Genomic DNA, 12,596 nt, shown 5'->3' on the forward strand with positions numbered 1-12,596 from the left:
AAAAAAAAAAAAAAAAAAACCCAAAACCAAAACCAACCAACCAAACAAAAAAACCCACAGTTTTGTTACCTGGAAATAGGATTCATTATTGCTGGGAAGGCCAATGCTAAAATTTGAAGGTGCATTTGTTCCTGGCATCAGGGATGAGACTCCAAGGGCCAAATTCTGTGTCTCAATATTCACGTGTGGGGTACTATTCAGGTCTATTTTAAAGGCTAGCTCATCAATTGTTTTTAAAGCTCTAAAGAAATGCAAATGACATCACTGTTAGATTAAACTGTGTTTTAGGTACTTGCTGCATGACAACATTCTAAGAAATAAATTAACTTTCAGTTCTTTGATCTTAGTGCATACAGCCATAAAAAAATTGCAAACCTCAACTCTATCAGCTAAAACACAGAATGACCGTAACTGATTCATCCTCAAGAAAACTACACTGACTTTTATTATTATTTTATTTTATGTACATTCATGATTTGCCTACATGTATTCCTGTGTGAGGGTATTAGATCCCCTGGAACAGGAGTTACAGACAGTTGTGAAATGGGGATCAAAGTCAGGTCCTTTGGAAGAGCAGTCAGTGCTTTTAACTACTAAGCCATCTCTCCAGCCCAAATACACAGACTTAAGGACAATCAGCAGCAAAGTCAGCAGGAATGAATTTTGTTTTCCACAAATATTGTTTGAGAAACCAAAAGATACTTTAAAAGTACTTGCAATGAATTGGGTAGAGATCAAATAACCTAGAGAACATGCTAACAAATACATTTTAATCAAAGAAATATTACTTAAAGGAAGGAAACAGAAAAAATTAAAGGCCCTAATGTCAATAACAAGTGGAATAATAAAATATAAAAAAATAAAATTATACCTGTTCTCGGATTTTTTATTTTAGAAATTCACAGAGCTGTATAGAACAGCAGACTTACAGTGGCCGAGTTATAATAATCATGGATAGTCAAAGTTTTAGAATGAAAATACATTACAATGTAATGAGTATGCTCTGGGGGAGGGTTTTATATATGCTACCGGATAAAAAGTCTAATTACTTTGTAAATTATACTTCTACAATAGAGAGCTTTAGAGTTTACTTTGTACATGACCTTGGGAAACACCTATGTATCTCACAGAGTAATGAATCATGGAATGTGAGCACAAAGCATGCAGAAATGGGGGATGTTCTCAGAACATATTCATGCCACTTAACTTGCCCGGGAAGGGATACTTACTCAGTAGAAGACTCAAGCAAATCACTATCTGAACTGCTTAAGATATTAGAAAATATATTCATTAGAGTGGAGCCGAGGGATATGTCAATGTTTTCTTCTTTGTTCACAATCCGTTTGACCTGTTCTACAATGCTGTTGATGTTAGCCGAGGTTAGGTTCTGTCCATCACCTGTTAGGTCTAATATCTCATTTGCCACTTCATTTGACTGTCCTAGAGGTAGGGAAAGAAACAACATAACGTTTGCCTGGGCCTTTCGGACATTTCTAGGAATAAATGGTGTGAATGGTTTCTTATACAGATGCAGAAAGTGGGCATTCTCTGCACACCCCTCACCCACCTTCATAAGGCAATACTTCTCTACACACAGAGTCAGATGCTTTAAGTATGATACTAATGATTCAAGAGGAACCAATGTTACCTTGAAGTTGTTTTCCACTTGAAAATAATGCAGAAGTATGAAAAAATGGATAGAAATAGCAATTTGCACATTACTTTTAAATCCTTTGTGAAAAATTCTTATCACTTTTATTTCCCTAGATTATGGACATGACACAAAGTTAATATGCAGAAAAGTATATTTTCTTACTAAAAAAGGTGAAAGATTCATTTGCCCGAGTTTTAATATTACAGTAATATCACACAGCACAGCACCACATCTGAAAAGAGTAAAGCCTTGCCAATGATAAGGTCATTTCACTCTGTCCTTGGGAAGGGAAGACAAATTGAACTCACTTGAACAGTTGGAAGCATCAATGGGACCCCAGAAGGTTGATGTTCCATTAGAAAGGCTGCAATAATTAACAAACAGCAAAATGACATTTAAATATGTGGCATTAATGAAATTAAATTTAACAAAAGCAATTGTTCAGTTCCAGAATTTGCCTTGATCTAGCTAAATTACCTTTGAAAAGAATATTACAAATGATGCTAAGAATCCTTATTGGAAAACCAGTCAGTAACTTGCACTCTCGAAGAGAAGTACCTGCATCCTGCATCCTGGCTTCACATACACTGTCAAGTGCTGCATTAAGGACCTTTACTGGAAAACTCAAATTTCAATTTCACATAACTCTAGAGAGCAGAGTTCAATCCACACTTATAAAAGAGGAAGTACATTTGCTAGAGAAGCCAAGGAATTTTCCCAAGACGTCGAGCCAGGAAGAGGTAGGGCCACATTTCAAACTTGCATCCATAAATCTTACAGCACTTCTCTCTTCTCCACAGCAAGTGGCAAACATTGCCCTTGATCCTGGGGACTCACACTTAAGCACTTTCTGTTCCTGAATCTCTTCCCAAAGAACTAACTGGGCCCCAGGCAGAGGGTGGAGGACTAGATATGCAGGGCGGTTTGGCGAACCCGTGCAACTCTCTCATCTAAGGTTTATTAGACATGCAAGGAATTCTGTGTCTTGGCAGTCTGTGTCAGTCAACAGGCTGCCCAACCTGGATATGATCTTAATTCCCCTTCTGCCAATTCTCTCTTCCCCTCAGTTGGATAAGAAGTCATGGGGGTTTTGATGATGTTCCCAGACCAAGTTGACTACAGGGTCCTTTGCTCTGCAGCCATACTTTGGCTTTCCAATTTTCTCAATCTTTTCTTGGAGAGAATCTGATTAACTCATTGTTAGGGGAAAGCAGCTTTGTAGGTAATATTTTTCCTCATATCTATCCACCAACATGTATGTGATTTTTGCTTTGCTTCTCAAATCAACGCAATGAATGAATACTGCTGTGACATAGATAGTAAGCTTAGACACATGACTAGTCAAAAGTCAAAGAAAGAATTACCATGCCCGCGTCATAAAAAAGCCAGGCTTGTTTGGACATGGTTGTTTGTAGACAGAGGGTAAGATGGCTGGCCACCTAGAATTCTCTGGATCCTCCAAGGCGCTACACGTGCCTAAGAGAAAATGAAAGCCATCATGAGACAGACCAGCCCGTACTTTTCTGAAGTTAAAGGTATAGAATGAAAACCAATGACAGTCCTGGGAATTTAGTAGCTACTTATATACTAACTAACTAACCAGTTTTATATTTAGAGTTTTTAAAAGTTAACAAGGATAAGAATACATTTAAAATAAAAATTATTATACTTTACAAAACTATCTTATAATAAAGGGCATAGTGTAATAATGAAATGTACATGCTCATTCCTGTAAACCATTAAGTACATATTAGTAAAGGAGTTTCATTCAGAGAATAAATGTGATAGAAATTGGGAACAAAACCTGAAAGTTTCAAAATGTAGTGCAATTAGTTTGAAATGTGGGATGGAGGATCAAACTGTGCACAAAAGGTTTTATGGCTGAGCTGTAAGCATATTTTACGGATCATTTTCTAGCTGTTCTTGTGATGTGCACTTCCTTCAAGCTTACTGGAAAAGAAATGCCAAGGAAGTTCCAACTTCACCTGTCTTACCTCTTTTGTGTGAAAAATACTCTAGTTCAGTGATTCTCAACCTGTGGGTAGTGACTCTTTTGGGGTCAAATGGAACTTTCACAGAAGTTGCATATCAGATATCTTGCATAACAGATATTTTCATAATGATTATATTTATATTACAGTTATGAAGTTGCAGTGAAAATAATGTGATAGTTAGAGGTCACTACAACATGAGGAACTGTATTAGAGGGTCACAACATTAGGAAGGTTAGGAACCTAGTAATGGCAAAAAAAAATCAGATTTTATCACTGAAAATGGCAAAGCAAGATACCAACCACCACAGTCTTCCAAGGGCTGAAGAAACAGTAAGTCGTTCTGAGAACTAATATTATAGGCATCAATTGAAAATTGAAATAACTTTCCAAATTGCCCTTTGAATCTGGAAGGGTTTAAGCTTTCATTTTCAAATGCCATAAACCCTTTTTCACAGTCACTTCTAGAGAAACATATAAAACAATATCAAATAACTACTTTAGATTAAATATCCAGGACAGCACAGAAGGCTGTCCTAAGATTATCCAGCCTTTGAGGACAGATGGGGGTGGTCCCTCAGGGATGTGTTGTCATATCTTCCCTGCCATTTCTTACAGTGCTTCTTTGTAGAGACCCTTGTGTATGAAATGGGAGTTCTGGCTCCTCTCTGGAAACCTGCTCGTGAGAAAGCATGTACTTTCACAAAGCCCTAGACACTGTTTAGTACTTCACGACTGTGGCTGCTATTTACACATATCCACCTCGCTGATGGTCTCTGCAACTCTGTGTGTTGACATAGAATGGAGATGGGCGGTTGCTTTCAGAAGTGGGCATTTATCACACTGGATCTGGCCATGGTTGTTAGCAAGCTCTAGGGATGAAGAGAACCCATAACCCTACTTCAGCTTCCTAGGGCACCAGAGGCAAAGAAGCAAAATCTTCTTTTGTCCCAGTTTCTATGAAAGTCCCTAGTTAGAATGTAACTACTCCTAGAATAACACCAGAGCAATCATGTTAGCTGTGTATGCTTTTAAATATTTCTTTGTAAAAGTATACCATTAAGATTTATCCATTCATTTATTCATCCAACAAGTACTCAAGTGCTTGAAGCTAGGCACTTTTCAAAATAGGATGCTATCTCATGTTAAAGATCAAATACTTAGAGACAATATGCATGAGATGCAGATAAGTCCAATAAGAGACTATCCTAAGATATTCCTAAGTATTCTAAGGTATGCGAAGTACAATGTTTCTTAACAATATGAAGCAAAGGCTAAACAATGGTGATGTGTACTAAATGTGATGACTTCAGAAAAGACCTCTAAGAAGAGGTGGATTTGTGGCTATCTCTGAAGTTATATAGGTGAAGGTGAGCGCGACCATTAGAGTGAAGGCTATGCACACGATCTAGCTACAAAAGGCCACAGGCACTTGGGAGAGTACAGGCTGTGTCACGTGTACCATGGGAGCTTAAGATGGGGAAGGTATAGTTGCTGAGAATTGATTCTCTGTTCAAGATTCCTGGCTTCCTCCTGTGAAAGTAATAGCATCATTCACAGACAAAGAACACAAAAGTAAGACGTTTTGTAATAAGGAACTTATCTACATTAGTTATTTTATAAATGTTCCTGTAAATGCATATAGACAGTCTTTTAATCCTATAAGTGGCAGCCAATAATAGTCAGGGTTACTCGGATACTTTGCTCCTTTTAGGATGAGAAAAGATAAATACAAATAGGCTGCCTTCTTAATTCTCTTAGATTCCAAAGTATTGAGGCCATCTTTATTGTAATGTTATATATTTTTGCAGTCTTTATATAAGAAATTTCATTAAAAATATACTTTATACAGATAGATAGCAAAAGAAGAACATGTGTGTGTGTGTGTGTGTGTGTGTTAGTTAATTCTGCATATGTAAATCACACAAGCTGAACTCTCACGTACCCAGCTGGTTCACATCGACTTTGCACAGCCTCAGGCCATCCTCTAGCGATGCATTGTTCGTTAAAAGCTTTTGTTCAATCATCACTCCATCCAGGTTGACGTTATTGGTAGCATTGTAGACTAGGAGGGCCCAGAGCACCAACCTACAAAAAAAAAATGACAGAGATCTTGTGCTCCTGGGGTTGCTCACTGATTCGGGGGGGGGGGGGTGTTGGTGGGAGAAATAGAACATGGATGCTATATGTGGTGATTTGAATATGCTTGGCTCAGAGAAATGGCACTATTAGGAGGTATAGTCCTGCTAGAGTAGGTGTGGCCTTGTTGGAAGAAGTGTGTCACTGTGGGAGTGGGCTTTGAGAGTCTATGCACAAAGCTCTACCCATTGCAGAAGAAAGCCTCTTCCTGGCTGCCTACAGAAAAGTTTTCTCTTGGCTGCCTTCTGGTCAAGATGTAGAATTTTCGGCTCTCCAAGTACCATGTCTGCCTGGATGGTCCATAGTACCATGTCTGCCTGGATGGTCCATAGTACCATGTCTGCCTGGATGGTCCATAGTACCATGTCTGCCTGGATGGTCCATAGTACCATGTCTGCCTGGATGGTCCATAGTACCATGTCTGCCTGGATGGTCCATAGTACCATGTCTGCCTGGATGGTCCATAGTACCATGTCTGCCTGGATGGTCCAAGTACCATGTCTGCCTGGATGGTCCATAGTACCATGTCTGTCTGGATGCTACTATGGTTCTTGCCATGATGATAATGGAGTGAACCTCTGAAACTATAAGCCAGACACCATGACACATGGAGATTGAAAAGATCAATTAAGGAGTCTTGGCCTTTCTCTGTGGTACAAATTACGGTGTTCACACTACCACTACCTGGAATAGATTTTACAAGATAGTTCCTTAGAATTTTATCATGGCACCCCAATTCTTTAGCCAGGCAGTGGTGGCACACACCTTTAATCCCAGCACTTGGGAGGCAGAGGCAGGTGGATTTCTGAGTTCAAGGCCAGCCTGGTCTACAGAGTGAGTTCCAGAATAGTCAGGGCTATCCAGAGAAACCCTGTCTTGAAAAACAAAAAATATATATATATATTTAATATGAACAGTTCACATATTATATAATAATATTTGTAGCATCCACTTAACTCAAAAGAGGGCATAATATACTTAATTCTGTTTTGTTTCTATATACACAAAACTTAAAAATTCAGAGGAAAAAAATCAAGCTGTACACTGGACTCTTGAAATTGTTGTATTGTTATTTACAAATATGATGCATGCCCATAGATGGAGCTTTTACAAGTGCTCTGTATGGTGAACATTTATAAAATGAACACTCAACATATACAGTTTGGCTACTATACTGCTGCAAGTGGTTTTAGAATGTGTGACACTGAAAAATATCTGAATCAAAGGAATGTAGGAATCAAAATGATGTAGGGATTAAAGAGGTAGATTTAAAAAAAAACCTGTCAAAACATACAACTAAACCATAACAGCAACAGTTACCAATAGCAAAAATGCAAAGGTAAAATTCAGCATTGAGGTGGAGGTACATGAGGCCATTTTGTCATGGAAAGAAGGATTTTTTTTTTACTGCTTTATGTGAGAGTGCTGCATTTGTATTTCCTCCATATTCTGCAGAGAAAAGCAGAATATAGCAGACATCACTCTATTACACAGAATGGTTGCTATTCACTCGCCCAAGAGAAGAGGAGGCACGCATCATCAAAGTACAGAGAATGGCACATTCAATTTATGAAATTTTGTCAGTAAGAATAGAAGTAAATATAGAGCAAGAACATTTGTGATGTTAAAAGAAAAATAAGGAATAAGTAAAGTATTTGTTGTTCAAGGATAGGTCTACTAAGTACATAACTGGTCCTCAGAAACAAGTCTCAAGGACAAAGTCACTGCTTTTCTCCCAAAGGCTTTTACTTCGAAAACAATCCACCACTTAACAGTCATACATAAGCCAGACTTCAGCATGAGGCTAGCACAGATGTGGACACATAGTGTATGGTGAACCCTTGATCATTTTCCAAATGGCATATGATAAGGTGTCTTGTGATTAAATGGCTGTTGGAAGAAAAGCATTTTGCCACTCTGGTTCCTGGGAACTCGCTGCCATGTTCAGGACAACACCCTATTGTACTGTGGGAACATTCCAATGTATTGTGGGTGTATTCAATACATGAATAACATGAACCATTCAAGAAGTAGCCCACATTTTCACAGTCCTTATCTGTGTTATTTTTCTTACCCATCTGAAAACAGAAACTACTCTACTACAACGTTGGGTCAAGGTCTATCTCTGTTGCTATCAGCCATTCATTATTGGTATAAGCCAGATACTCTGTGGTTTCAGGTTCCCTGTCTGTTCAAGCAATGATATGCAACAGCCAGCACTATCTGATGCTCAAGCTGCAAGATTGGATTGAAAGGAAGAGTTTGGGGAAAGGAACGGAGTAGCCTGTGTGAAAGGAAAACTAGGAGAGACCACAAAGCCTTGTCAGTGAGCACAAGAGTAACAAAGAATACGTTTTTGAAAAGAGGGGGAAGCTATAAAAAAGACAATGCTGAGAATTTTTAACAAAGGAAAACCAAGTAAGTGGATTTTCCCACAAGTAAGATTGGTTCGTTTGCCCTGTAATTTTCTGTAAAATTATTCACTGGTTTGAAAGACCAGGAAATGGAGATTTTATTTATTTAAATGTCTTTCATGGAAGAGCTTCTGAGAGGCTGGCACACAGCCACTGTAGCTGGTGTCTAGTGTTATCAGTAATTTAGGAGCCTCTACGAGTAAGCTGTTGGGATGGATGCTTAGTTCCTAAGGAAGGGTTCTACTGGTCACACTCAAGCTAGGGTTGTCCCAGATGCTAAATAAACACCCACAGAGGATCCTAGCTGCTGCTGGAGCCATTGATGGAGGCTCACCATGATGCAGTAACAACTGTGTGAAAGGACCACTTTCCTAGGAGAGGGAGAAGAAACGTTTTGTCATTTACCGTCCTGAAACATGTGACTCTCTCTTCAGATCATAAAGGAAAGTGAATGTCACAATAAAAACCTAATCAGAGAGTGTGGTTCAATTTATTGGCCACATATAGAAATGGCAAGGCTTGCCAGGCAGTGGTGGCACACTCCTTTAATCCTAGTACTTGGGAGGCAGAGACAGGAGGATTTCTGAGTTCAAGGCCAGTCTGGTCTACAGAGTGAGTTCCAGGACAGCCAAGGCTATACAGAGAAACCCTGTTTTGAAAAACTAAAAAAAAAAAAAAAAAAAAAAAAAAAAAAAAAAAAAAAAAAAAAAAAAAAAAAAAAAAGGCAAGGCTCAAAACATTTGTTTTCAAATATTAAATAGGTAAAATAATAAAAGTTTTCAGGTCAACTCTCATCAAATAAAAATTTATGTGCATTTCTCATGGTAGCAATACATCATTGTCTTCAAGACTGCATTTTTAAAAAAATATTTTTTGTTCATTTAGTTTTTAAAGAAATCCTTAATTATATTTTGGAATGCATATGGTGTGTGTGTGTGTGTGTGTGTGTGTGTGTGTGTGTGTGTGTGTGTGTGTGTATTGTGTGTTGTGTGCTCCATAAAGCATGTGTGAAAGTCAGAGGATAACCAGTAGGAGTCAGTTTTCTCCTTCCACCATGTAGGTTCTGGGAATCAAACTCGGGTCAGCAGGCTTAGCACCAAGCATGTTTACCTGGTGAACCATCCAGCACCCAATAGCTACATTTTTATAACATCAGATCAGTAAATTAAAACCTAGCAAGCTTTCTGAGAACATTAGCCTTTCAAATGATTTTTACAATTCTATGGAGATCCGATACACAACCCTAAGTCAGCTATTTATTTTCTTTCTTTTTTTTATTTATTTTCTTTCATTCAAGGATTTAATTGTTTATTTTACAGCAATCTGAAAGGCTGACCCTTATGTGCCAACTGGTTGTGCATGCTGAGCGCAGCCATTAATCATCTGCGTGGTTAAGTCATGATCTTGAAACATGACTTTATGATCTTGAAACTGAATCATGAAGTCATGATTTTAAAATGGAGTCATGATTTTAAAATAGTGATGATTGTAGATATTAAAAATATTTGGCTCCTATTATTTATATTTTATGTGCCATCCCATGTCATCAGAATCTTAAAATGGAGCTCTTTGGGGGGGGGGTTAGTTCTGAGGCTAGAACCAAGGACCTAATACATGCTAGGCAGGTGCTATTAAAACACCATGACTTTTGCCTTCTACCCACGAACTACTCCCTATGAAGGTCTTTTTGGAATTTTGAATAGGGAATGGTGGATTTTGATGGGCTACAAATGCTGGCCCTGCTCACCTTCATTCTTAAGTGCTCTGCTTCTTGAGGTCTTTTCACAGACTTACATTGCTACCTGTTTTCTCTTTCAGAGTCACAAATTATAAAAGTATAAGTCACAGCCATGCTGAGGAAGTAAGTTGAATGGACTAGTCAATTAAAACATTTTCTCTGACCATTGTTTCATTTTTCCTCCAGACAGCCAGTCATGAGCAAGGACAAAAACCCAGCACACGTTCCAGGTCTCCTTGCAGTTACCTTTTGTCGTCATCCATGATGTCTCTCTTGACTTTCATCCTGTCCTCTGCTATGTCTTGGTGAAAACTGTAAAGACATATTCATGTATCTGTTATCAAGCAGATAACATTGTGTCTGGTCTGCAGCAAAACTGGGGAAGCTGAGAGAGTGAGGAGGATGGAGACTCTAGTAGAACTTTGCCAAGTGTGTGTTCTGAGAGGCCCAGGTCTGCGCAGCTGGACAACTGTGTCTCTGTGATTTTTTGGAGATCCACAGTGCATCTTAGTAGATCACGACCCTAAGACACTCCAAGAAAGAATCTGCTTCTTCAACCTCCTGAACTTGTTGAACAACTTGATCCCTCTCCTGAGCCAGTACATCTCATGTGGGCAATGTCTGGTTAAAGACATTAAGATGAAAAAATAATGAAAGCTCATTTTTAAAAAGGAGGGTGCAAACAGATTGTCAACATCTTATTTTGTAGAGGAAGTCATCCCTAAACTGAGGTGATACACCCAGTGCATACTCAGTGTGATCTACTAAGGAGAGGCAAACTTAATTTCTGTCTCTGATTATCTTTTCTAACATTTGATAAATTAAAGCACATAATACATTGATTCAGTTCACTTATTGGAACCAAACGCATGGGTATTCAGATACAGCCAGAAAGGGGAGGAGTGGAAAATTAAACATTGATATTTCTCAGATAATTAGTTGCATGTACCTTATATTAACCACGTAAACAGTGTAGTTCCAATTCTGAAAGGTTGAATTGAGCTGGAAGACACAATGGGAAAGGATGAGTTTCAGTGATGCTTAAAAACATTCTTTTATGAGTCAAGGTTGTCTTCTTCCAAAAGATGAGTTGTCCTCAGTACAAAGACCATGGGGAAATGCTGAAGAACCACAGGAGCCAAACACAGAGGACCAGCAAGCCATGGGATGAATGCCACCTCTTCTAATCTTCAAATTAATCAGTGAATCAGATACCATATCCCACCCCAACACCACCCTCTTATTTGTAAAGAAATGGAAGTTTGAAGAGGAGACCCAGCTTTCTAGCATCATCTGCTAATCAGCAGGGATCTCAGCCAAGATTCAAGGCAGTGAAGTGGGAAATGATGTCATTTCCTGTCTATCTAATACTCTGACAGTTAGAGCTCATCTTCACGACTAGTAATATTACCTATGGCTAGAGAATGAAAATAAACAATTTTATTTTTAGAGATCATTCTGCCTGTAAATGCAAATAAGAACACTGTGAAAAGAAAGGGGGACACAAGGAGACACCCTTTTCCACAGCCTGCTTCCAATCTGCAAAGTGAGCACATAATTATTGTGCTCCATCAACACTCCTTAGGGTCAGTTTTGTATCCTGTACCAAAATACAGCTCTCTTCCTATACAGAAACACAAGGCCTTGTTTCTGTCTAGTCATATACTGTTTTAAAGCTTTCTATTTTATGTTTAATTCTGTATGTGTGTCTGACCCAGGGTGGGTGGGCATGCATATATCAATGCAGTACCCACAGTGACCAGAAGAGGGCAGAAGATCTACAGGAGCTGGAGTGGCAGACATCCGTGAGCCACCAGAAGTGTGTGCTGGGAACTGAAACTAAAAGGTCTGAAAGAGCAATATCAACTTCTGACCACTGAATTCCTTCTCCAGCCCTCTATTATTGTTATTATTATCATTATCATTATTATTATCTTTATTATTATTATTATTATTATTATTATTATTAGTGAACTTTTTGTTGGTTTCATTCAGAATCTTTACAATCTATAAAGAAGATACAGTTTTAAAGCAAGGAGTCAATAGAATAACTTCACTTACCCATTCTGCCACCTTGGCCTGCACTTTTACTTCAGGGTGATTAAAGTCATTGTGAATCACAACAGATATTCGATACATGATTCCATCTGCACATTAGAAATAGTATTAATAATGAATTATAGTTTACTTGTGAAACAAACCATACAAGTTCATCATCATATCATTGCATATAATTAAAGGACACATAGGCACAGGAAGTTTCGGGCCAATTTTGATGTTAAAATTACTGCTGCAGCCGCTTAGAAGTAGCTCGGGATTAGTTTACTTTTGTAGATATTTCGTTGCTTCTAAATCATCACTTGCTTATGACTGTGGTAGTAATTATAAGCTATTTTTTTATTTCTATAGATTTCTGATACCTAGAACTGATGAAGTGATCATGTTTCCATGTGAGGCTGGATTTTTGATAATATGAAATTATGATTGTTTAATATGATTAAAAATGAGAGTTTGAGAACAGGAAGTAGTAAGCGGGATTCTTGGCAAGATTTATCCTGGAAATGAAGCAATGACACCCCTCCAACCCCACTTTTCCTCATTTTCCCACTGAAGCATATGTTTCTAGTTAAAGTATTGGGGTGGGTTTCATTTCATTTCTA

General features: G+C 38.3%; 1 protein-coding gene across 4 annotated transcripts in view; it reads right to left on the reverse strand.

Annotated features, from left to right (window-relative positions):
• The window catches only part of Adgrg6 (adhesion G protein-coupled receptor G6), a 133,397-nt gene that overhangs the window by 31,430 nt on the left and 89,371 nt on the right, over window positions 1-12,596 (reverse strand). For all 4 annotated transcript variants that reach the window (XM_031380469.1, XM_031380467.1, XM_031380468.1 and 1 more), the window contains 8 exons: window positions 11,998-12,083; window positions 10,886-10,938; window positions 10,183-10,248; window positions 5,591-5,733; window positions 3,019-3,130; window positions 1,963-2,018; window positions 1,230-1,440; window positions 70-241 (listed from right to left, as the gene is read on the reverse strand). In XM_031380469.1, the coding sequence (XP_031236329.1) occupies window positions 70-241; window positions 1,230-1,440; window positions 1,963-2,018; window positions 3,019-3,130; window positions 5,591-5,733; window positions 10,183-10,248; window positions 10,886-10,938; window positions 11,998-12,083 (899 nt within the window). The remainder of the gene's footprint in view (window positions 1-69; window positions 242-1,229; window positions 1,441-1,962; window positions 2,019-3,018; window positions 3,131-5,590; window positions 5,734-10,182; window positions 10,249-10,885; window positions 10,939-11,997; window positions 12,084-12,596) is intronic.

Source organism: Mastomys coucha, unplaced genomic scaffold (genome assembly GCF_008632895.1).
Source record: "Mastomys coucha isolate ucsf_1 unplaced genomic scaffold, UCSF_Mcou_1 pScaffold2, whole genome shotgun sequence".
Taxonomy (NCBI): domain Eukaryota; kingdom Metazoa; phylum Chordata; class Mammalia; order Rodentia; family Muridae; genus Mastomys; species Mastomys coucha.